At 43.4% G+C, this 26,834-nt stretch overlaps 1 protein-coding gene across 3 annotated transcripts in view; it reads left to right on the top strand.

Moving 5' to 3' along the window:
- The first annotated feature begins 20,350 nt into the window (after window positions 1-20,350).
- The window catches only part of LOC106564784 (serum response factor), a 29,903-nt gene continuing 23,419 nt past the window's right edge, over window positions 20,351-26,834 (top strand). For 2 of the 3 annotated variants that reach the window (XM_014131149.2, XM_014131148.2), the window contains exon 1: window positions 20,351-21,220. In XM_014131149.2, coding sequence (XP_013986624.1) covers window positions 20,765-21,220 — 456 coding nt within the window. In that variant the 5' untranslated portion in view covers window positions 20,351-20,764. The remainder of the gene's footprint in view (window positions 21,221-26,834) is intronic. The other variant, XM_014131150.2, reaches the window with a different exon arrangement.

Genomic DNA, 26,834 nt, shown 5'->3' with positions numbered 1-26,834 from the left:
TCATTGGTGATGTGGACACTAAGGAACTTGAAACTCTCGATCCGCTCCACTACAGCCCCGTTGATGTTAATGGGGGACTTTTCGGCCCGCCATTTTCTGTAGTCCACGATCAGCTCCTTTGTCTTGCTCACATTGAGGGAGATGTTCCTGGCACCACACTGTCAGTTCTCTGACCTCCTCCCTGTAGGCTGTCTCATCGTTGTCGGTGATCAGGCCTACCACTGTTGTGTCGTCAGCAAACTTAATGATGGTGTTGGAGTCGTGTTTGGCCATGAAGTTGTGGGTGAACAGGGAGTACAGGAGGGGACTAAGCACAGCCCTGAGGGGCCCCAGTGTTGAGGATCAGCGTGGCAGACGTGTTGTTGCCTACCCTTACCACCTGGGAGCATCCCGTCAGGAAGTCCAGGATCCAGTTGCAGAAGGAGGTGTTTAGTCCCAGGGTACTTAGCTTAGTGATGAGCTTCGTGGGCACTATAGTGTTGAATGCTGAGCTGTAGTCAATGAACAGCATTCTCACATAATCATTTAGGCAGGCTACATTCGCTTCCTAGGGCACAGGGACTATGGTGGTCTGCTTGAAACATGTAGGTATTACAGACTCAGTCAGGGAGAGGTTGAAAATGTTAGTGAAGACAGTTGCCAGTTGGTCCGTGCATGGTTTGAGTACAAGTCCTGGTAATCCATCTGGCCCTGCGGCTTTGTGAATGTTGACCTGTTTAAAGGTTTTGCTCACATCGGCTACCGAGACCGTTATCACACAGTCATCCAGAACAGCTGGTGCTCTCATGCATGCTTCAGTGTTGCGTGCCTCAAAGCGAGCATAAAAGGCATTTAGCTCGTCTGGTAGACTCGCGTCACTGGGCAGCTCCCGTCTGGGTTTCCCTTTGTAGTCTGTAATAGTTTTCAAGCCCTGCCACATCCGACGAGTGTCAGAGCCGGTGTAGTAGGATTCAATCTTAATACTGCATTGACGCTTTGCTTGTTTGATGGTTCGTCTGAGGGCATAGCGGGATTTCTTATAACCATCTGGATTAGTGTCCCGATCCTTGAAAGCGGCAGCTCTAGCCTTTAGCTCAATGCGGATGTTGCCTGTAATCCATGGCTTCTGGTTGGGATATATATGTACGGTCACTGTGGGGACGACGTCGTCGATGCACTTATTCATGAAGCCGATGACTGAGGTGGTATACTCCTCAATGCCATTGGATGAATCCCGGAACATATTCCAGTCTGTGCTTGCAAACAGTCCTGTATCGTAGCATCTGCGTCATCTGACCACTTCTGTCTTGAGCGAGTCACTGGTACTTCCTGCTTTAGTTTTTGCTTGTAAGCTGAAATCAGGAGGATAGAATTATGGTCAGATTTGTCAAATGGAGGGCGAGGGAGAGCTTTGTATGCATCTCTGTGTGTGGAGTAAAGGTGGTCTAGAGTTTTTTTCCCCTCTGGTTGCACGTGACATGCTGGTAAAGATTTGGTAAAACTGATTTAAGTTTGCCTGCATTAAAGTCCCCGGCCACTAGAAGCGCCGCTTCTGGATTAGCATTTTCTTATTTGCTTATGGCCTTATGGAGTTGGTTGAGTGCGGTCTTAGTGCCAGCATCGGTCTGTGGTGGTAAATAAATGGCTACGAATAATATAGATGAGAACTCTCTTGGTAGATAGTGTGGTCTACAGCTTATCATGAGGTACTCTACCTCAGGCGAGTAATGCATCAAGACTTCTTTAATATTTGACATCGCGCACTAGCTGTTATTGACAAAAAGACACACATCCCCACCCCTGGTCTTACCAGATGTAGCATCTTTGTTCTGCCGGTGCATGGAAAATCACATCAGCTCTATATTATCTGTGTCGTTGTTCAGCCAAGACTCGGTGAAACATAAGATATTACAGTTCTTAAAGTCCCGTTGGTAGGATAATCTTAATCGTAGGTCATCAATTTTATTTTCCAATATTTTCCAATTTTATTGCATGTTAGCAAGTAGAACGGAAGGCAGTGGGAGTTTACTCGCTCGCCTACGTATTCTCAAAGGCAGCCTGATCTGCATCCTCTTTTCCTGTCTTTTCTTCACGGAAATGACAAGGATTTGGGCCTGTTCCCGGGAGAGCAGTATATTCTTCTTGTCGGACTCGTTAAAGGAAAAAGCTTCTGCCAGTTCGTGGGGAGTAACTGCTGTTCTGATGTCCAGAAGTTATTTTCGGTCATAAGAGATCGTAGCAGCAACATTATGTACAAAATAAGTAAAAACATAAGTTACAAACAACGCCAATGTCACGACTCCTACCAATGTCACAACTCCTCCTCCTCCCCTTCCTGCTCGGGTGGTGCTCGGCGGTCGTCGTCACCGGCCTACTAGCTGCCACTGATTCCCTCTTTTCCCCTTTCTGTTTATTGGTTTCACCTGTTTTGTGTTAGACTGATTAGTCGGGTTATTTTAGCCAGTAGGCCCGCCTGCTCTGTGTGTGGGATTGTTTGTGTGTTGCATCTGTGCACGCTCGTGTCTCAGGTGTTTCGGTCGTGGGTTTTCGCCGGACTGTTTCAGTCCCCAGTGTTTGGGGCATTTGTTTTGTGTGTGACCTGTATCTTAGTGGGGTGGCTTATGTTCTCCGTTTGTGCCAATAAAGCACTACCCTGTACTCTCTGCTTCCTGCGCCTGACTTTGCACCCACTACACCCAGAGCCTTACAGCAAAAAATATAACAAAATAGCACAATTGGTCAGGAGCATGTAAAACGTCAGCCATCCCCTTCGACGCCATCTTAAAATGTTTGCAGTGTAAAGGAGTTGTATTGTGTTTTAGCATTGGTCAACAGTTCAATATCAACAAAACATGTATGATGTGTAACTATTTGTATTCTTAAAGTGTTTTTAATGGTTGCAAAGGGACGCAAATGCCACCGCAATTCAAGAATGACCCGGCCAATAGCTACACTGAACAAAAATATAAACGCAAAAATTTCTAAGACTTTTCTGGGTTACAGTTCATATAAGGAAATCAGTCAATTGAAATAAATCAATTAGGACCTAATCAAATTACTGGGAATACAGATATGCATCTGTTAGTCACAGATACCTTAAAAAAAGGTAGGGGTGTCGATCAGAAAACCAGTGTGTCCACCATTTGCATCATGCTGCACGACATATCTCCTTCGCATAGAGTTGATCAGGCTGTTGATTGTGGCATGTGGAATGTTGTCCCACTCCTCTTAAATGGCTGTGCAAAGTTGCTGGATATTGGTGGGAATTGTATTGTATTGTATTGGTGGGGATCGTACACGTCGATCCAGAGCATCCCAAACATGCTCAATGGGTGACATGTCTGGTGCAGGCCATGGAAGAACTGGGACATTTTCAGATTCCAGGAAATGTGTATAGATCCTTGCGACATGGGGCCGTACATTATCATGCTGAAACATGAGTTGATGGCGGCGGATGAATGGTACGACAATAGGCCTTAGGATCTTGCCATTGATAAAATGCAATTATGTTCGTTGTCCGTAGCGTATGCCTGCCCATACCATACCCCACGCCACCATGGGGCACTCTGTTCACAACGTTGACATCAGCAAACTGCTCGCCCATACGACGCCATACACGCTGTCTGTTTAATCAGCTTCTTGAAATGCCACAACTGTCAGGTCGATGGATTATCTTGGCAAAGGTGAAATGCTCACTAACAGTGATGTAAAGAAATTTGTACACAAAATTTGAGAGAAATAAGCTTTGTGTGCATATGGAACATTTCTCGAATATTTTATTTCAGATCATGAAACATGGGACCAACACTTTACAGGTTGTGTTTATATTTTTGTTCAGTATAAATACAAAGTTTCTCCCATACCCCGAAACATCTGAACCTTTTTCTCAATGATCCACTCATTGAATGCCTAAGCCAGGAAGACACACTGTCACGATAGTCGTAGAGATTAGACCAAGGCGCAGCGGGTTGCGTGCACATCATTATTTTATTTAAACGTGAACACGGGAAAAACAAAAACGCGACAGAATGACAGTTTCGCAGGCTATACTAACAGCAATGCAAAAAAATAACTACCCACAAAGGGACAGGTGAAAAACAAGCTCCTTAAGTAGGACTCTCAATCAGAAACAACTATGTACAGCTGTTCCTGATTGAGAGCCACACCAGGCAAACAAAGAAATACACAACATAGACAACCTAGAATACAAAACAAGAACATAAACCAAAAACCCCGGAACACATAAATACAACACCCCTCTAAGTATACACACACCCCGAACCATATAAAACAAATACCCTCTGCCACGTCCTGACCAAACTACAATAACAAATAGACCCCTTTACTGGTCAGGACGTGACACACACAGTATGTGTGCATTCTATCTTTTTATAGTTTTCTAGTAAATCAAGGGTCATTTTCAACCAACTAATGGATATACGTAGTTCAAAGAAACCCCAATGCTTTTTTTAAATCAAAAATGTAGTACTGCACTTTAGTGTGTGAGGTTAGTTAGTTACAGTACCTATGGAAAGTCTACACCCACTTGAACTTTTTTATCATTTTGTTGAGTCACAAAGTTGGATTGAAATAGATAACTTTTTTTTTTTGTCATTGATCTACCCAAAATACTCCATAATGTCAAAGTGAAAATCTCTAAAAAAATATATAACTAAAATCTAGTTGTTGCATAAGTATTCACACCCTTTGTTTAGGCAAACCTAAATGAGTTCAGAAGTAAAGTTTGGCTTAACAAATCACATAAGTTATATGAACTCACTCTGTGTGAAATAATAGGGGTTGACATTATTTTTGAATGACTAGTCCTTCCTTTGTCCCGCATACATACAACATCTGTAAGGTCCCTCAGTCAAGTATTGAATTTAAAGCACAGATTCAACTACAAAGACTATGGAGCTTTCCGAAAAATTTCATAAAGAAGGGCAGTGATTGGTAGATGGGTAACAATAACAAATCAGACATTGAATTTATCTTTAAAGCATGGTCAAGTTAATAATTATTCTGTTAATAATTATTCCGATGCAGTTGTCCTTCTGAACTAAGCTGCAGGACAGGAAGGAAACTGCTTAAGGATGTCACCATGATGCCATTGATGATTTTAAAACAGCTACAGAGTTCAATGCCTGTGATGGGAGAAAACTGAGGATGGTTCATCAACATTGTAGTGACTTTACAATAATGACCTAAATGACAGAGTCAAAAGAAGAATAAATATATTCCAAAACATGCATCTTGTATGCAACAAGGCACTAAAGTAATACTGCAACAACAACAAAAACACATCAAAGTAATACACTTTTTGGCCTAAATGCAAAGCCTTATGTTTGGGGAAAATACAACACAACATGTCACTGAGTAACTGTCTCCTCATTTTCAAGCATGGTGGTGGCTGCATCATAGTATGAGTATGCTTGACATCGGCAAAGACTGGGGAGGTTTTCAGGATGAAAAGAAACGGGATGGAGCAAAGAACAGTGTTGTGAAATCTGTGAATGTATTATAATGTTTTTAAAATTGTATAACTGCCTTAATTTTGCTGGACCTCAGGAAGAGTAGCTGCTGCCTTGTTTGGGAGAGGAATTCACCTTTCAGCAGGACAATAACCTACAACACATAGCCAGATCTACACTAGAGTTGCTTACCAAGAGGACAGTGAATGTTCCCGAGTGGCCAAGTTACAGTTTGGACAAAATCTGCTTGTAAATCTATGGCAAGACTTGAAAATTGCTGTATAGTCATGATCCCCAACACCTTGACAGAGAGTGAAGAATTTTGAAAAGAGGAATGGGCAAATATTGCTCAGTACAGTTGTGCAAATATCTTATGAGACTTACCCAAGAAGACTCACAGCTGTAATCACTGCCAAAGGTGTTTCTAACATGTATTGACTGAAGGGGATGAATACTTATCTAATCAAGGTATATTAGTGTTTTATGTTTCATTCATCTTTAAAAATATATATACTTGTTCTTCCACTTTGACATTACAGAGTATTTTGTGTAGATTGCTGACAAAAAATGACAATTGAATCAGTTCTAATCCCACTTTGTAACGCAACAACATTTTAAGAGAAGTTCAAGACGGTGCAGACTTTCTGTAGGCACTGTCTGTCCAATGATGTGTATAAACCCTTGATTTTTCCAATGCTATGTAATGACCAATAAGAGGTTTTGAAGCCCCCGGCAGCCATATTGGCACTCCCCTGAAGGTGCAGTCCTCCATAGGAATGAATGGAATTCTACAGTATTTCATTAAAATGTTTCAAGGACAAAATTACATGTATTTAAGTATTTATTCGTTGTAGTGGGGATAGTAATATTAGTACTCTCCTAAAAATATACTGCTCAAAAAATAAAGGGAACACTTAAACAACACATCCTAGATCTGAATGAAAGAAATAATCTTATTAAATACTTTTTTCTTTACATAGTTGAATGTGCTGACAACAAAATCACACCAAAATAATCAATGGAAATCCAATTTATCAACGCATGGAGGTCTGGATTTGGAGTCACACTCAAAATTAAAGTGGAAAACCACACTACAGGCTGATCCAACTTTGATGTAATGTCCTTAAAACAAGTCAAAATGAGGCTCAGTAGTGCGTGTGGCCTCCACGTGCCTGTATGACCTCCCTACAACGCCTGGGCATGCTCCTGATGAGGTGGCGGATGGTCTCCTGAGGGATCTCCTCCCAGACCTGGACTAAAGCATCCGCCAACTCCTGGACAGTCTGTGGTGCAACGTGACGTTGGTGGATGGAGCGAGACATGATGTCCCAGATGTGCTCAATTGGATTCAGGTCTGGGGAACGGGCAGGCCAGTCCATAGCATCAATGCCTTCCTCTTGCAGGAACTGCTGACACACTCCAGCCACATGAGGTCTAGCATTGTCTTTCATTAGGAGGAACCCAGGGCCAACCGCACCAGCATATGGTCTCACAAGGGGTCTGAGGATATCATCTCGGTACCTAATGGCAGTCAGGCTACCTCTGGCGAGCACATGGAGGGCTGTGCGGCCCCCCAAAGAAATGCCACCCCACACCATGACTGACCCACCGCCAAACCAGTCATGCTGGAGGATGTTGCAGGCAGCAGAACGTTCTCCACGGCGTCTCCAGACTCTGTCACGTCTGTCATGTGCTCAGTGTGAACCTGCTTTCATCTGTGAAGAGCACAGGGCGCCAGTGGCGAATTTGCCAATCTTGGTGTTCTCTGGCAAATGCCAAACGTCCTGCACGGTGTTGGGCTGTAAGCACAACCCCCACCTGTGGACGTCGGGCCCTCATACCACCCTCATGGAGTCTGTTTCTGACCGTTTGAGCAGACACATGCACATTTGTGGCCTGCTGGAGGTCATTTTGCAGGGCTCTGGCAGTGGTTCTCCTGCTCCTCCTTGCACAAAGGCGGAGGTAGCGGTCCTGCTGCTGGGTTGTTGCCCTCCTACGGCCTCCTCCACGTCTTCTGATGTACTGGCCTGTCCCCTGGTAACTCCTCCATGCTCTGGACACTACGCTGACAGACACAGCAAACCTTCTTGCCACAGCTCGCATTGATGTGCCATCCTGGATGAGCTGCACTACCTGAGCCACTTGTGTGGGTTGTAGACTCCGTCTCATGCTACCACTAGAGTGAAAGCACCGCCAGCATTCAAAAGTGACCAAAACATCAGCCAGGAAGCATAGGAACTGAGAAGTGGTCTGTGGTCCCCACCTGCAGAACCACTCCTTTATTGGGGGTGTCTTGCTAATTGCCTATAATTTCCACCTGTTGTATATTCCATTTGCACAAGAGGATGTGAAATGTATTGTCAATCAGTGTTGCTTCCTAAGTGGACAGTTTGATTTCACAGAAGTGTGATTGGCTTGGAGTTACATTGTGTTGTTTAAGTGTTCCCTTTATTTTTTTGAGCAGTGTATATTTTAAGGAATATGTTTGTTGAGTGAATATGTTTATAAAAAAATGTAATGTTCAGTTCAATATAATTTAAAAGTATGCGTCAAGGAGTCTGTAATAGAATATACTTGTCAAAAACGAATGTAGACAATTAATGCATGTCTCATCAGTGTGAGAAATGTGTCAGTGTGAGATGTTTGTTCACTTGAAAGGAGGCCTAAACTTCCCTATGCACATTGCAATAACACAAATCCAATTGCTATAACACAACTAGCAAGTTTTCTATTTAACCAAATCATAATTTAAGCATTGTCAGCAACCTGTGAGAGGCAGCTATAACTCTGAGGTAGATCCGGACGTCTCACTCGTTCGACATCCAGGTGCACTATACAGTCCGTCTTGGAGCCTTGGGACGTAACTGTCTCGTTCAACTTCCGTGTCCAGTTCAACATACACTCGAGGGCTCCCCCTGGCGGGGCCGTCCTGGTGCGCTATACGGTCCATCTTGCAGGGTCATGGCTAGAAGGGATGTGGAAGTGTAATCAGATCTGGACGGATTTGCATTGCCAAAATCCCAAAGTATCCCTTTAAATTGAACAAGCTGCAGTATGTCTGTGATGGTGACCCCTGTCGTGCATCGACTCCTGACAAACTGGCTGCCCTGCTGATGGAGAGGGGTACCAAACTGGAGGAGGTCAATGATGAGGGATACATTCCACTCATAGAGGCTGCACGAGGAGATGGTGGCGCTGTTTTGGCACAAGGTATGGCCTTCTCTCTCTCCCTCCCTCTCTTTCTCTCTGGGAATTAAGCCAGTGCTTCTGTTTTCGAAATTTTACCTACCATGTCCAAGCTCAGTGTTGAGGCAAAATACAAAACCCCTCATTCGGAAACAAAATTGATTATATTCAGATACAGTTTTAAGCTCCTGATCTTATTGAGTTGAAAAGCTGGCTTTTCCAAAACAATTTGAAATAATTTTTCTGGGGTCAATAGCCAACAGTGGGAATAGATTAATACTCCTTTAAAAGTGTGTTACCTGCTAAACAATCTTGAATCCTCCCTCTGTTGTCTCTGTTTTCTGCAACTGCCAACATCAACTGCTGGGGCCGACATCGAACTGGGCTGCTCAACGTCTTGAGCTGAATACTGCTGGATGCAGGTGAGCAGAACCTCTCCTAACTGGACTGCCTCTCTGTTTGGCTCTCTCAAACCAAACTACCAATCTCTATTTGAGATTCTCTCATCCTCAATTCATCCATTATCGAAATTCACTTGGCTATCACCAAAACCTCCAGAGTTTTGCTTTGTTAACCTGATCACACACACAACCCTCTGTGTGTAATTTGACACCTGTGCTCTTGTCCTCAGGAGCCAATGTCCATGCCACAACAGCGAACAGGATATACGGCGCTGACGTACGCCTGCGAGAACGGATGTGGCTGAGGTGCTGCTGCAGATGGGGCCTGACCTGGTGAGACCTCACCCTCTGGCCTCATCTCTAGGAAACACAGTTCATGTCAATACACAGCCTTTTTGCAGGAGTTGTTCACACGTTTGCATAAGTGTGGGTGTGCTTCCCGAATCTCACCATATTCCCTTCATAGTGCACTACTTTTTACCAGGGCACTCAGGGCTCTGGTCAAAAGTAGTGCACTTAATAGGGAATGTGTCAAACACAAGGCCCGTGGGCTGAATCCGCCTGTAACACAATTCTATCCTGCCCGCGGCATGATTTGGGTTGTCAATTAATTTTGGCACGCTTCCATACCGCCCCGCGATGCGATGCGCTGCACTACAAGCCACAGCAAGCACTGCGAACGTGATGCACGCCAAACAGCAGTGCATTGCCACACACCTCCCAGACTCACACACACACCCACTCTAGAGCCAGCCAGTGCGATGTATTATATCATCACTAATGGCACTGACCAAATCTTCTACCGAGCCGAAAGTTTAAAGGGATATAGGCTTAACGTCCATGCCAAGTTTAGCTTCTGAAGAGTCATTGCTGTAGTCTACAGAAAATGTAATCTTGCTTGTCAACAAATTGTAAGATAAAGGATTCACACATGGGTATAAATTACTACTTAATGACAATAGGACACACAAGCGAGTATAAATGAGTCAACACTTGAGTCGTCTACTTCATAAAATTACAGACTGATGCGCTTGTGTCTGTGAATTCAACGTCAATTACGCCGCTTTTGTATGTCCTGTTAACAGCACGCAGCGGAGGGAAAGTGTACATAGATACATGCCACAGTCCTAGCCAGGCTACTAAAATGTTGCAGTCTGGTTTCGGTTTTTAAACTTGACAATGAATAACCAAAAAACGGTATGTATTCACCCCTTTCGAATGATATGTTGCAAATTCAAAATTTGGATTATATGTTACGAATTTGAAAAACATACAATATATTACGAATTTGCAAAACGTATGATATGTTACGAATTCTAGCTAAGTGGTTTACGTTAGCTAGCTCGCTAACGTCAGCGAGCTGGTTAGGGGAAGGGTTAGCTAAAAGGGTTAAGGTTAGGGTTAGGTGAGGGGTTAGCTAAAAGGGTTAAGGTTAGGGTTAGGTGAGGGGTTAGCTAAAAGGGTTAAGGTTAGGGTTAGGGGAAGTGTTAGCTAACATGCTACGTAGTTGCAAAGTATCTAAAAAGTAGTAAGTAGTTGAAAAGTTGCTAATTAGCTAAAACACTATAGATGTCCATGATGAGATTTGAACTCCCAACCTTTGGGTTGCTAGACGTTAGCATTGTACTCCCACACATCCACCCCAACCAACCACCCACCCACCCTACTTTGTTTTTTTGCCTTAAGTAACCATCTGTCTTATGTAACCATACAGTACCAAACGTACCATATCATACTAAATTAAGTATTCCGGATTTCCATACAATAATACGAAGTGCTCTGAGACCAGGTTGGTGATCCATCCATGCAATCCAAAAAAACAATAAACATGTTTTATGTTTAAATGTTTCAACAACCTAGCTACATTTTTGTTATTTGGAGTTTTGATTAGGGTCACAGCATATTATTCACATCTAGCAGCAAAGGCTGGACATGTTATTTATCTCTTCTTTTGTTTTAATGTGCTAAATTGCTATATACAGTATCCTACAGTATGTACATAAGTAGACATTACAAAGGGCTATCTTTTTTTCTAACTAAACAATGGCCAGTTTGGGTGGCAGTTTTATGCATGTTGTTTTGTAAAAACAAACCTAATAGGCTATGTCTGGCCTGCAAATTTGTTGTGTTTTTTTCAATATGGCCTGTGTGCTGATTCAGTTTGACACCCTTGTTATAGTGAACAGGGTGCCATTTAGGGTTCAGCCTGGGTGTTGTTTAGATGCATGACTGCTTGAATAAGCTCATGTGTTTCCATGTGCCCGTTTTACTCACTCCTGTTTTTCTGTTTGTCTTGCAGAAACATGAATCGGAGGGGGACAGAACCCCTCTAATGAAAGTCAAGAAGGACCAACGTTTGGTGAGGTCATTTGCAGAATCCAAATTGTAAGCATTGTCCATCCTACTTTTGTGTCAAATAGTTATGAAGTAATTGTGGTCAGTTAACAAATACTATGTCTTGTTTCATTTTTGCCCGGTGCTAGCCAATGCCAATGTAAATATGCATGTATTTTTGCTAATAAAGTCTTACAATTGGTAACATTTTTAGCTGAATGCACATGCATTTAGATGTTATTGCGTGTTGTTTTTTTCAGTCACACTGTGGCATGAAAGGAGATCCATGAAGTTAACATCGACAGCATCTCTGAGCCTGAGTTCCTGTCGAGTAAACCTAAGGAGGGCTCACCTACGGAACTCTGCACTCACAATTCCATTTAGTTTCGGAACTGAATGACCATTCTTATGGGGAAATCAAATGTCTTATTCAACTGAATTGAGATTAAATTGATCTGTAACTCTTGACTTGCTCTGGCTACTCCCAGTGTTGAATGGGGCAGTGCATTTCCTCAAAATCAAGGTGGTCCCTGACAGTTGGAAGACGGACATGAACAAGATCTTAGAATCGTCCAGCAGCAACGAGGAGGACACGGAAGGAAAGGAGAGTGAAGAGGAGAAGGAGGTGCTAAGGGTGGTCACACCATCGTGGTGTCCTACCTCCTCAACTACCCCAACAACATCCTGTCGGTCCCCACGCAAGACCTATATCAGCTCACACACCCCTCCCATGACACCTCTCAGGTAGGGACTGCTAGTTTATTAACAGACAAATAACTACTGTACTTCTACAAACATGTTTGTTTATTTGCCTGGATGGAGTTGTATTGACACCAAGTTGATACCAAATATTGATACCAACTATACTTTTGTTATGTAATAACTACCTCTTCCCCTACTGTATTTATTTATTTATTTATTTATTTATTTTGCTCCTTTGCACCCCAGTATTTCTACTTTGCACACTCCTCTACTGTCAAATATACCATTCCAGTGTTTTAATTGCTATATTGTATTTACTTCGCCACCATGCCCTATTTATTGCCTTTACCTCCCTTATCTCACCTCATTTGCTCACATTGTATCTAGACTAACTTTTCTACTGTATTACTGACTGTATGTTTGTTTTACTCCATGTGTAACTCTGTTGTTATATGTGTCGAACTGCTTTGCTTTATCTTGGCCAGGTCGCAGTTGTAAATGAGAAGTTGTTCTCAACTTGCCTTCCTGGTTAAATAAAGGTGAAATAAATAAATTAAAAATATATATATATCTCCTTACATCTTACGAGTTCCAAGCACTGGCTATGGTGGAGCCAGACAGAGTATCTTCTAACGTTACAACACCTGCACCCGTCATCACAAAACGTCAGCCCAACAGTAAATATAGGTCTAACTTTGTTAATTCCCTGACTAAGAAGACAACTAGACACCAGTTGACTACACAAGGCATCAAAGCGTTATACTGATTACTGTAATATTAGATGGTACAACCTTGTAACTAGCTAGTTGTGTTGTCCTGTGTGGCTGTCTCAGGTGGCTCCAAACAGAGGCAGTGACCCCAACAGGATAACCCTGTCATTGCAGACGGTCCAGACAGACATGCCCCCCTTCCACCCGTACCAGCCCTTGGAGTCCATTGTGAAAGAGACAGAGTGCAAGCTGATCTCCAGCCATAGAGAAGACCCAGCTACAGAATAAGATGATCCTCAAGGAGCAGTAAACTAAAGAGTACATGAAGGCCAAAGGCCTGAAGGATGACCCGGGCAGCCCCTTCGCACTTTGGCCTCCCAGCAGTCCAGACTTTAGTACAGCAGACTACCCCGACAGCTCCAGCCCTGACCTGCTGATGCTGATGGTGAGTCAGCAGTAGATGCTGGGGCAGCAGTTGACAGGCCTGGGACCGGCCTTCTCACCCAGGCCCTCGACGGACTACTAGTGGCCTTCCCCCCACAGATTGTCACAGACATGCCGGTTGATATCATGGCAGGTACAGTTGTTGATCATTGCTAGATAGTCATTTTCAAGTCTTGCCATAGGTTTTCAAGCCGATTCCTGGTCAAAACCACTCAGGAACATTCAATGTCGTCTTGGTAATCAACTCCAGTGTATATTTGGCCTTGTTTTTTAGGCAATTGTCCTGCTGAAAGGTGTCTGTTGGAAAGCAAACTGAACCAAGTTTTCCTCTAAGATTTTGCCTGTGCTTAGCTCTATTCTGTTTATTCTTATCCGATGACAAGAATACCCATAAAATGATACAGCCATCACCATGCTTGAAAATATGAAGAATGTTACTTAGTGATGTGTTTGTTGTGTTGGATTTTCCCCAATCATAATGCATTGTATTCAGGACAAAAAGTTAATGTCTTTGCCACATTTTTTTGCAGTATTACTTTAGTGCCTTGTTGCAAACAGGATGCATGTTTGGGAATATTTGTATTATGTACAGGCTTCCTTCTTTTCACACTGTCATTTATGTTAGTATTTTGGAGTAACTACAATGTTGTTGATCCATCCTCAGTTTTCTCCTATCACACAGACATTAAGCTTTGCAACTGTTTTATAATCACCATTGGCCTCATGGTCCCGTGTGGCTCAGTTGGTAGAGCATGGTGTTTGCAACGCCAGGGTTGTGGGTTCGATTCCCACGGGGGACCAGTACAGAGAAAAAAAAGTATGAAATGTATGCATTCGCTACTGTAAGTCGCTCTGGATAAGAGTGTCTGCTAAATGACTAAAATGTAAATGTAATGGTTAAATCCCTGAGCGGTGTCCTTTCTCTCTGTCAAAAGAGTTACTGAAGGGTGCCTGTGTCTTTGTAGTGACTCTGTGTAATTAATAACTGCACCATGCTCAAAGGGATATTCAATGTCTGCTTCTTTTTATACACATCTACCAATAGGTGCCCTTCTTTGCGAACCATTGGAAAACTTCCATGGTATTTCTGGTTGAATCTGTGCTCGAAATTCACTGCTCAACTGAGGGACTTTACAGATACAGTGGATTTGGAAAGTATTCAGACCCCTTGACTTTGTCCACATTTTGTTACCTTACGGCTTTATTCTAAAAAGGATGAAATAGTTTTTTCCCATTATCAATCTACACACAATACCCCATAATGACAAAGCAAAAACAGGTTTTCAGAAATGTTTGCAAATGTATTAAAAATGTAAAACTGAAATATCACATTGCATAAGTATTCAGACCCTTTATTCAGTACTTTGTTGAAGCACCTTTGGCAGCAATTACAGCCTCGAGTCTTCTTGGGTATGATGCTACAAGCTTGGCACACCTGTATTTGGGGAGTTTCTCCGATTCTTCTTTGCAGATCCTCTCAATCTGTCAGGTTGGATGGGGAGCGTTTCTGCACAGCTATTTTCAGGTCTCTCCAAAGATGTTCGATCTGGTTCAAGTCCGGGCCCTGGCTGGGCCACTCAAGGACATTCAGAGACTTGTCCCGAAGCCACTCCTGCGTTGTCTTGGCTGTGTGCTTAGGGTTGTTGTCCTGTTGGAAGGTGAACCTTCGCTCCAGTCTGAGGTCCTGAGCACTCTGGAGCAGGTTTTCATCAAGAGTGTGCAAAGCTGTCATCAAGGCAAAGGGTGGCTACTTTGAAGAATCTCAAATATAAAATATATTTTGATTTGTTTAACATCTTTTTTGGTTACTACATGATTCCACATGTGTTATTTCATAGTTTTGATTATTCTACAATGTATAAAATTGTAAAAAGAAAGAAAAACCCTGGAATGAGTAGGTATGTCCAAACTTTTGACTGGTACTGTGTGTTTGTACAATTTCAAGACAGATGCTGGATGTACAGTGGGGGAAAAAACTATTTGATCCCCTGCTGATTTTGTACGTTTACCCACTGACAAAGAAAGGATCAGTCTATAATTTTAATGGCAGGTTTATTTGAACAGTGAGAGACAGAATAACAACAAAAATATCCAGAAAAATGCATGTCAAAAATGTTATAAATTGATTTGCATTTTAATGAGGGAAATAAGTATTTGACCCCCTACCAATCAGAAAGATTTCTGGCTCCCAGGTGTCTTTTATACAGGTAACGAGCTGAGATTAGGAGCACACTCTTAAAGGGAGTGCTCCTAACCGCAGCTTGTTACCTGTAAAAAAGACACCTGTCCACAGAAGCAATCAATCAATCAGATTCCAAACTCTCCACCATGGCCAAGACCAAAGAGCTCTCCAAGGATGTCAGGGACAAGATTGTAGACCTACACAAGGCTGGAATGGGCTACAAGACCATCGCCAAGCAGCTTGGTGAGAAGGTGACAACAGTTGGTGCGATTATTCGCAAATGGAAGAAACACAAAATAACTGTCAAAATCCCTCAGCCTGGGGCTCCATGCAAGATCTCACCTCGTGGAGTTGCAATGATCATGAGAACGGTGAGGAATCAGCCCAGAACTACACGGGAGGATCTTGTCAATGATCTCAAGGCAGCTGGGACCATAGTCACCAAGAAAACAATTGGTAACACACTACGCCGTGAAGGACTGAAATCCTGCAGCGCCCGCAAGGTCCCCCTGCTCAAGAATACATATACATGCCCGTCTGAAGTTTGCCAATGAACATCTGAATGACTCAGAGGACAACTGGTGAAAGTGCTGTGGTCAGATGAGACCAAAATGGAGCTCTTTGACATCAGCTCAACTCGCCGTGTTTGGAGGAGGAGGAATGCTGCCTATGACCCCAAGAACACCATCTCCACCGTCAAACATGGAGGTGGAAACATTATGCTTTGGGGGTGTTTTTCTGCTAAGCGGACAGGACAACTTCACCGCATCAAAGGGACGATGGACGGGGCCATGTACCGTCAAATGTTGGGTGAGAACCTCCTTCCCTCAGCCAGAGCATTGAAAATGGATGGGTATTCCAGCATGACAATGATCCAAAACACACGGCCAAGGCAACAAAGGAGTGGCTCAAGGAGAAGCACATTAAGGTCCTGGAGTGGCCTAGCCAGTCTCCAGACCTTAATCCCATAGAAAATCTGTGGAGGGAGCTGAAGGTTCGAGTTGCCAAACGTCAGCCTTGAAACCTTAATGACTTGGAGAAGATCTGCAAAGAGGAGTGGGACAAAATCCCTCCTGAGATGTGTGCAAACCTGGTGGTCAACTACAAGAAACATCTGACCTCTGTGATTGCCAACAAGGGTTTTGCCACCAAGTACTAAGTCATGTTTTGCAGAGGGGTCAAATATTTATTTCCTTTATTAAAATGCTAATCATTTTATAACATTTTTGACATGCGTTTTTCTGGATTTTTTTGTTGTTATTCTGTCTCTCACTGTTCAAATAAACCTACTACTAAAATTATAGACTGATCATTCCTTTGTAAGTGGGAAAATGTACAAAATCAGCAGGGGATCAAATAGTTTTTTCCCGCACTGTAACTCTGAACCGGATGCTGGATGCTGGATAGAACTCTGAGCCGGATGCTGGATGTAACTCCCAGCTGGACGCTGGATATAACTCTGTGCCGGATGCTGGATGTAACTCTCAGCTGGACGCTGGATATAACTCTGAGCCGGATGCTGGATGTAACTCTCAGCTGGACGCTGGATATTACTCTGAGCCGGATGCTGGATGTAACTCTCAGCTGGACGCTGGATATAACTCTGAGCCGGATGCTGGATGTAACTCTCAGCTGGACGCTGGATGTAACTCTGAGCCGGATGCTGGATGTAACTCTCAGCTGGACGCTGGATATAACTCTGAGCCGGATGCTGGATGTAACTCTCAGCTGGACGCTGGATATAACTCTGAGCCGGATGCTGGATGTAACTCTCAGCTGGACGCTGGATGTAACTCTGAGCCGGATGCTGGATGTAACTCTCAGCTGGACGCTGGATGTAACTCTGAGCCGGATGCTGGATGTAACTCTCAGCTGGACGCTGGATATAACTCTGAGCCGGATGCTGGATGTAACTCTCAGCTGGATGCTGGATATAACTCTGTGCTGGATGCTGGATGTAATTCTAAGATAGATACTGGATTTAACTCTGAGCCGGATGTTGGATGTAACTGAGCCGGATGCTGGATATAACTATGAGCTGGATGCTATACTGGATGCAAAATCCAGCATCCAGTATCCAGTTCAGTGTTACAGACCCTACTGCAACCTGTCAGACCTGGGGTCTGTTCAATAGGGTGCATTGTTACAGAACGTCAGCAGTTTAGATAGAAACATATTGCTTGAACAGGTACGCTATATATTCAAAAGTATGTGGACACCCCTTCAAATGAGTGGATTCAGCTATTTCAGCCACACCCGTTGCTGACAGGTGTAAAAAATTGAGCACACAGCCCTGCAATCTCCATAGACAAATACTGGCAGTAGAATGGCCTTACTGAAGAGCTCAGTGACTTTCAACGTGGCCCCATCATAGAATGCCACCTTTCAAACAAGTTCATAACATTTCTGCCCTGCTAGAGCTGATCCGGTCAACTGTAAGTGCTGTTATTGTGAAGTGGAAACATCTAGGAGCAACAACGGCTCAGTCCCGAAGTGGTTCCAAACTGCCTCTGGAAGCAAGAACTTCGTCGGGAGTTTCATGAAATGGGTTTTCATGGCCGAGCAACCGCACACAAGCTTCACAATGCCAAGCGTTGGCTGGAGTGGACTCTGGAGCATTGGAAACACTTACTCTGGAGTGATGAATCACGCTTCACCATCTGGCAGTCCGACGGACAAATCTGGGTTTGGCGAATTCCAGGAGAATGCTACCTACCCCATTGCATAGTGCCAACAGTAAAGTTTGGTGGAGGAGGAACAGTGGTCTGGGGCTGTTTTTCATGGTTCGGGCTAGACCCCTTAGTTCCAGTGAAGGGAAATCTTAACGCTACAGCATACAATGACATTCTAGATGATTCTGTGCTTCCAACTTTGTGGCAACAGTTTGGGGAAGGCCCTTTCCTGTTTCAGCATGACAATGCTTCTGTGCACAAAGCGAGGTGGTTTGTCGAGATTGACTGGCCTGCACAGAACTTGACTGGCCTGCACAGAGCCCTGACATCAACCCTATCAAACACATTTTGGGATGAATTGAAACGCCAACTGCGAACCAGGCATAATCGCCTAAATTCAGTTTCCGACCTGACTAATACTCTTGTGGCTAAATGGAAACAAGTCCCCACAGCAATGTTCCAACATCTAGTGGAAAGCCATCCCAGAAGAGTAGGGGCTATTATAGTAGCAAAGGGGGACCAACTCCATATTAATGACCATGATTTTGGAATGAGATGTTCGACGAGCAGGTATCCACATACTTTTGGTCATGTGGTGTATGATTGTCTGTCAGGTAGAGTAGGTTAGAATTGAATACGAGACAAAGTGTTTTTATGAACTTGGTGCATGAGGTTGTAGGTCACACCACGTTCTTAAGGCATTAAGTCTTGTGGCAGAATGACAATGCATAAGTGGAGGCTGCTGAGGGGAGGGCAGTTCATAATAATGGCTGGAACCGAGCAAATGGAATGTCATTAAACACATGGAAACCAATTGTTTGCTGTATTTAATACCATTCCACTCATTCCGGTTCAGCCACTACCACGAGCTTGTCCTCCCAAGTAAGGTGCAACCAACCTCCTGGAATGCACATCTCGTTTGGAACCAGTGCTGGAGAAAGTGTTTGCAAGTTGCATCAAAATGCAGCATGAGTGCTATAACAGTTGTTGTATGTATGGTTACATGCAAAGTTTGCCGTGCATAAACCTGAACAAAAAAGAAACGTGGCTTGCCTTACAACTACCCTGACTGTGGAAATCATACTTATACCGCCACCTTGCGGCTACAGCAAAGCCTACAGTCTTTAGTGAAACTGAATTTGTTTGACGAATCTCTTCAAGACAACTCGTATAAAGAGACATTTGGAATACATGCATTGAAATCTCTTATTCCCCAGAATTGTCTACTTCATGTTGCATGGTTGTTTTCCTTTTAATTCACATGGTGTCCCAAATATGGAATAAGAATCGATATGCGTCTGTTGACAAATGCTATATGTCGTTTTATTTACTGTTCCAATATGAGTAAATAAAAAGGTACTGCTGTGATTAAAAATGTTAGAGAATTTAACATAACATTTACGCTGGGGTGTATTTGACTTGACGTCCTATTTTCAGAACACAGGAAAACTTGGTAGTTTACGGGCAACACTATTCAAACGTCACTGTGGGAAAAAAATAAATTACAGAGTTTGCCATTTTAAAATAACTTTTATCCAATTAAAACACGAATTTTGTCTCTTTTCAATGACGAAACTATGTGGATGCCTTTTCGTCCAATCACAACCAAGTTAAGGGCAAAGATGATCTATTATATTTACAAGATAACCGAGTGGCCGCTCTTAACAATGGAAATACATGTCCTCAATGATTGAAGGCAGGCGAGATCAGGTGGGACCTTTCTAGCAAATGAGAGGGCAGATACGCGTGATAATAACATGTACAACCACGCAGTTTTTCTCAAAGTTGCCGGAATATCATATGAATCCACTTATATCAGTCCATTTGTAACGCCCTAACCATGACGAAACTTATATTCGAAGTCTCACGCAATTCGACACTGTCATGGACCTTTATACAAAAAAGGGCTGATCTTACGCAGACAGATTTGGGACGGAGTAAATGCTCTCGCTTTTTCTCTTCCTCTCTGCTCCGGGTTCGGAGCTATGACTCACCAAATAAGGAGCGACAACACCATAAAAGGAACTGTATGGCTGTATATGGCGGAAAGTAGATCTCGAAAGAACGTTTCCCCAGATAGAATTCATGCGCGCTAAATGTGTTGCTCTTGTACATCTAAAATGTATTTTCAAAGAGAGACTATTTCCAGATGTTAATAACATAAATGATCTATTTTGGAAGAGAGACTGGGAATGGTCAAGCGTTTTCGTTGTGAACTATATGTGATCGCGGAGTAATACCAATGGGTGTAAATTGAAATGTCCTTATGTGGAGAAGAGTAGGGGGTTGGGTTTGATTAGTTGTAGGCGGAAACAACTTCTAACTGCAACTTTGCACAGTTATGGTAAATGTATATGCCATGGATAATTTATTTCATTTACACTAATCTGTGCTAATTCATTTGATCGTGTTTTCTAAAGCTCACAGAGAACACGCAACAGCACTATATAGCTAGCTAGCTAGGCTTTACTTGTTGATAAAGTCGCTAGCTAAATGCAATTTAACTAGCTAGCTATCTCTCGGTTAGTTGGATTTCAAGGCAATTTGCACCAACAAATTGAGGAATGGACAGTTTTTGAATAATTTCTGTTGGATCACAACATCGCTCATTTACGCATAGACCCAGTGGGTCCATCGACCGCGGCGGCGCGAGAGGTTTGAAGGCCTGGGGGACAGGTTCGGAATGTTGGGGGGAAACGGGGCAGGAATAGGTACAAGAGCAGGGGGCGCACGACCTGGAAATGGGACTGGGTTGACCGCTCTGCAAGTTAATAACCCAGGAACGAACATGAGTGGTGCCGAAGGTGGAAGGTTTGACGACCGAATTAGAGAATACTCAGCCGAGGTGGTGTACAGCGGCTCTGAACCAGAGTCCGACTCCGGGGATGATGATGATACCATGGGTTCAGCCGGGGACCGAAGAGGGGTGAAACGGGAGAGAGCTGAGATGGAAGTCGCTGCATCGGCGACGTCTGTGGGGCTACCCCCGGGAGGTTATGGTGGTGTCACGGGAGGTGCAACTGGGGCAAAGCCAGGCAAGAAAACCCGCGGACGAGTCAAGATCAAAATGGAATTTATAGACAACAAACTTCGGCGGTACACAACTTTTAGCAAGAGGAAGACTGGCATTATGAAGAAGGTCAGTAGTCTATCTCTGTTTTCAGACATGCTGCCACCCTGTGCTCATGCTCCCACACCTGCGCAGACGTTCCATTTCACAGCCACAAGTGTTGGCGCTATGGTAAAAATTCATAAAAACCAAAATGTGCTTTTTGGTCTTAATTTAAGGAAAGGCGTAAGGTTAGCAGTGTGCTTAGGTTTCAAATTTAAGAGAAATTGTAGAAATAGGCGGGGGCTGTGGTAACTAGTGATGACCTGATAGCTAACTAATTGATTTAACCTTTTATTTTATCACTGAGTCATACTGAGACCAAGGTCTCTGAATTGCATAAATCACAGGAAAATGCAAGCAGAAAGAAAAACATGGTCATAAAAAACAAACGCATTCATCAGTAATAAGGTCCTCAATCAGCTTTCTGAATTGCCCTAGAAGCACCAGAACATCACATTTTGAAGATTGTTCAACAAATGAGGTACAAGAAAGGTAAATCTGCTTTTAGTTAACTCCAACCCTGAGACTGGGTGTGGTAACTTGTATGTCTCAAGTTTAGTAATGACGTTGGGTACAGTGGGACTTTATGTAAAAGGGGTTTATAAATGAGAACATAGCAATGTATCAACCTACGTGACATCAGAGGGCCAACCAACTTTCTGGTAGAGAATGCAGTGATGAGTACTGAAATTATCGGCCGTAATAAAGCACTATGATAAACTGCATCTAACGGCTTTAATGAAGTGGCAGCTGCATTCATATAGGTGATGTCGCCATAGTCTGTTCAGTCGACGTTGTCTGTCCTAATCTGCCTTCTACTATTTAGCGAGAGGCAGGACCTATTTCTATAGAAGCCCATTTTTCTCAACTTCTTAACTAACTCATCAATATGCTTTTTCAAAGACAGCTTTTCATCTATCCAGATGGCCAGATATTTGTAAGCACGGACACGATCAATATGGACACCATCCAAAGTACATATGCTTAAATCATCAGACATATTTTTATGCGCTCTAGAAAACCACATGCTGAGTTATAGCTGCATTCACTACTAATTTGCCAAAGTTTTTCTGTAATACAATAAAGGCAGACTGTGGTTCAGATAGAGCCTGGTCAACCATGGGGGCAATAGCCTATGCAACAGTATCATCGGCATACAAGTACAGGTAATATTTTTTACAGACCAGTCTATTGTTAATGTAAACATTAAAGTACAGGACCCAGAATCGACACCCTGCGGGACACCTTTTGTAATTTCCAGGAAACCTGATTTAACACCATCAATAGAGATTGATTTCTATCTGCCAAGTATAATTTTTTTTATATGGTAACTTACAGCGAACTCATTTGAGTTCAATGGCCCTATTATAGATGTTATTGATAACACAATGTTTTCATAAAGGGTTCTTGATTAGGCTGTCCAGAGTAGCTACTTTTCACGAGCTGCTATATAGTTCCAGGACTTGATTAGCTTTGTAGAGCAATTCCGCTTCTACAGAGGCTCAATAGAGACTGGTGAGAAGAACATTTTAATGCATTCCGGCAATCACCTCCCCCAAGTTATAGCCCAGTAAAAACCTGAGCATGCAAATACTTGCTGCCAAAGCCACTTTCTTTTCAAGGTAGCTCAATATTGTTTGATCTGGCCTGTTTGGTTAGGTATGACACTATTTGCGTTTAGGTTGGGTCATCATGTGTAGGTCGATAACCTCATCCTAGATAAGTCTGTCAAATGGGACTACAGCAGCATGCATGTGTTCCTCAGGCCTGTGGTCACGTGTGAAGTTTTAATGTCACGTGCACAAGTGTGGTGAAATGCCTTTCTTGCAAGCTCTACAAAATAACAAGGTAGAGCAAAAACATGCAAAAGTATGAAGTTCCAATAGCATATTTACAATATGCAGGGATACTGGGGTTAAGGTGACTAGGCATCAGGATATATGATAAACAGAGTAGCAGCAGTGTAAATGATGATTGTGTGTGTTGAGTCAGTATAAATGTGTGTGTGCTAGAGTGTCAGTGCTATTTAGCCATGGGGATAGAAGCTGTTCAGGAGCCTGTTGGTGTCAGACTTGATGCAGAGACAAGTCTTTGGTGGCTTGAGTCTTTAATGATTTTCCTGGGCCTTCCTTTCACACCACCTGATAGAGTTCCTGGATGGCAGGGAGCTCTACCCAGTGATGTGCTGGGCTGTCTGCACTACCCTCTGTAGTGCCATGCGATTGAGGGCGGTGCTGTTGCCATACAAAGCAATTATTCTTTTTTTATCTTTATTTAACTAGGCAAGTCAGTTAAGAACAAATTCTTATTTACAGTGATGGCCTACCAGCGAGCAGTGGGTTAACTGCCTTGTTCAGGGGCAGAACGACAGATTTTTACCTTGTCATCTCGGGGATTCGATCCAGAAACCTTTTGGTTACTGGCCCAACGCTCTAACCAACGCTCTAACCACCTGCCACCCCCAAAAATAATGCAGCCAGTCAAGATGCTCTCAATGTATAACTTTTTGAGAATTTGAGGGCCCATGCCAAACCTTTTCAACTTCCTGAGGGGGAAGAGGCGCTGTCGCCATTTGGACCATTTTAAGTCCTTAGTGATTTGCACACAAGGAACTTGAAGCTCTCGACCCTTGTCCGCAGGCTAATAAGTGTGTGGTGAAGGAGATCACTTGGGTTGAGAAGCAGGGAGGTATTTAGGTTGGGAATTAATGTTTCCTCCTCAAAGGGGCTTTAAGCTCAGGGAACTTGGCCAGTTATCTGTTAGGCTACCTAAACTGTACTATGAGTAGATTTACCTTAAGGCCTTTGCAGACTGTACGGTTTGCAAATACAAAATGTCCATGTCGTGGGCATATTCTTAGGTCATAAACCATTGTCGCACGTCTTGGCTCGTTCAGTGTGTCCGGGTCTAGGTCTGCTCCGACAAAGTTCTAGCAGTGTCAGATTTTTTTTGCCTTTTTATCATGTAGTGTGGCTGGTGTTACGAGCTGATCTCGGTGATTGACCCAATAGGAACACGGAACCAGCACTGAGTATGCACACAATAATACGATTATTGTGAATATTCAGATTTAATATAGTAGTTTGATTTAAACGTTTAGCCTACATGCTGTGCAAAAATGAAAAATGGCCCTAATCTTGTTTACATGACACATCTGCATGAAATCAGGCCACCTGATGGGATTTTGATAAATACACAATGTTCTACCACAGCAACCATGTTAGTTTGAGGAAGCCTGTTTTTGATTCTGAGTTCGGACATATAAAGTTTGTATGTGAACTATTTGTAAGATGCATACTTTCAGTTGCATACTTTCAGTGAACTCCGTTCACTCGTGCCTGAGCGTAGAGTGAGGCTGGTGCTGTCGGCACTTGTGCAGCTCAAATACACCGCTGCAGTTGACGTAGCCTCGCAAGCTAATCGCCGAATGTGACGACAGAACTGAAGCAAGTCATACAATCTGGCCAGGTTGATATCAATATTTTAATTTGGTAATATCGCACAGTGTAACGCGATAATCTTAAGACTGATTCTGACGTACAGTCTGCAAAGGCCTTCAGGAGTTAAACAATCCCACTCAGGGCAGGGGTACTTCACTGATTTTTGTACCCAGGTGTGCTGTATGCAGCAGGGAGGGGCAAAAAAAACTAGTTTGGCAACCTCTGTTACAAAATACAGGCAAGGAAAGGGGCTACTTAAGTCAGTCAGTTGCACAACTGAAATGTGCATTCAACCGAAATGTGTCTTCCACTTTTAACCTATCCCCTCTGATTCAGAGAGTTGCAGGGGGCTGCCTTAATCGACATCCACGACGCCCGGGGAGCAGGTGTCTTTGGGGGTTAAACTGCCTTGCAGATTTCCCCCCCCCTTGCCACTAGGCTACCTGCTACCCCAGGAGGCTTTGGATCGCTTGGAAAATCAGACTGCAATGTGGAAGATAGAGTAAGGCGCTACTTTGATGTGCCACACATCTTTGAGCTATCACTGCTCCTCCATGGTGCACTGCCAACGCAACCCCGCCTCTTACAGAGCGATACTGTGTGGGTGCCTAGGCAACCACAAGGTTCCTTCCCCTCTGCAATGCCACTTGTGCATATACTGTGTGGGAAAGGGGATACCTAGTCAGTTGGACAACTGAATGCATTCAACCAAAATGTGTCTTCCACATTTATCCCAACCCCTCTGAATCAGAGAAGTGCAGGCAGCTGCCTTAATTGAGGTCATCAGCGCCCAGAGAGAAGTTGTTGTGTTGCTCAAGGGTGAACGGCAGATCTTTCCACCATGCTGGTTTGGGGATTTGAACCAGTGACCTTTCACTTACTGGCCCAACGCTCTTAACCACTAGGTTACCTGCTGGCCCAGGGTTGATGTGTGGGTGGGTGTCCACACAAATGACAACCTACAGAAAGTGTTGCTGCAAAGTGGAGGACACAGGAGAGCTAGGCCTAACTAGCTCAATCTCTTCAACTCTATATTCTCCTTCCTATCGTTTGCCTCTTCCTGTCTTTGTAGCCTTGTTTTCTAATTAACACTGGTTGCTTTCTGATGTCATCCCAGTTTTATGAGCACCATAAAGTGCTTGAATACATTGAATAGCATACACAGACAACTGGCCAATGGCTGCTGCCAAAAAGATCCCCTCCCCTCCTACTACTATAGTGCCTGGAAGCCCTGAGCTTGTTAGAGCAATGCTTCCTGCTGCATACACAGCCACAATGTTATGCATGGCTGTGGGGTTCCCCTTTGAAACAACAGCTTGTGCTCACTGAGATCCTGTTAAAAGCTTTTAAGAAATGGCTATGCATGCTGGAAGGAAGCTTGGTCTAGGCTGCATTAAGTAGGGCACTGGGTTGTGGTACTAATAGCCTTTGTAGAACAAACATGACCTTCTGACATACTAATTAAGGAATCCCTTTAGTTCTATTCATGACATTTCTATTTGCAATGTTCCACAACGTTTGCCATCTGAACGTGGCCTTGCACTGCTCTAAGCAACTAATGCGCTTGTTCAGAAACATTTACCGCTTACTCTCCCAATAACCTCTAGCCTGACTCTCTCCACTCTTGGCCTTTGTAGGACCACAGCCCAGAGACCACGTTCATTGTTCTCTCCAATATCAATAAATACTTGGTAGTTAGATGATGTGCTTGCTGCCACACCACGTTGCATCAGTGCTAAGGAATTCTGTGTGTTTGCGCCAAAACAGTGTTGTCAGAGCACATTTGTAGAATGTTTGCATTGAATATCAATGTACTGTCATTTTGACTTGGGGATTAAGCTGGTTAGAAAAAGGAATAACTTGTCATAAATTAGGGAAATGATTTGGGCTGTGTAGAGCTCAATAAAGCCAGATATGAGTGATTGTCTACAGGTAAAGGGAACAGTTAGTGTTGCTCATGAGTTTGTATGAATGGTTTTGCATTTATATCAAATCAAACTTTTTGTCACATGGCTGAATACAACAAGTGTAGACTTTACTGTGAAATGCTTACTTACAAGCCCTTAACCAACAGTGCAGTTCAAGAAGAGTTAAGAAAATATTTACGTAGTGGACTAAAATAAAAGTAATAAAAAAAGTTACACAATAAGAATAACTATAGCGAGGCTGTATACAGGGGGCACCAGTACCGAGTCAGTGTG

This window comes from Salmo salar, chromosome ssa12 (genome assembly GCF_905237065.1).
Source record: "Salmo salar chromosome ssa12, Ssal_v3.1, whole genome shotgun sequence".
Classification (NCBI taxonomy): Eukaryota; Metazoa; Chordata; class Actinopteri; order Salmoniformes; family Salmonidae; genus Salmo; species Salmo salar.
The sequence above is the reverse complement of the archived record's forward strand: the minus strand, read 5'-3'. Positions and strand labels throughout refer to the sequence as shown.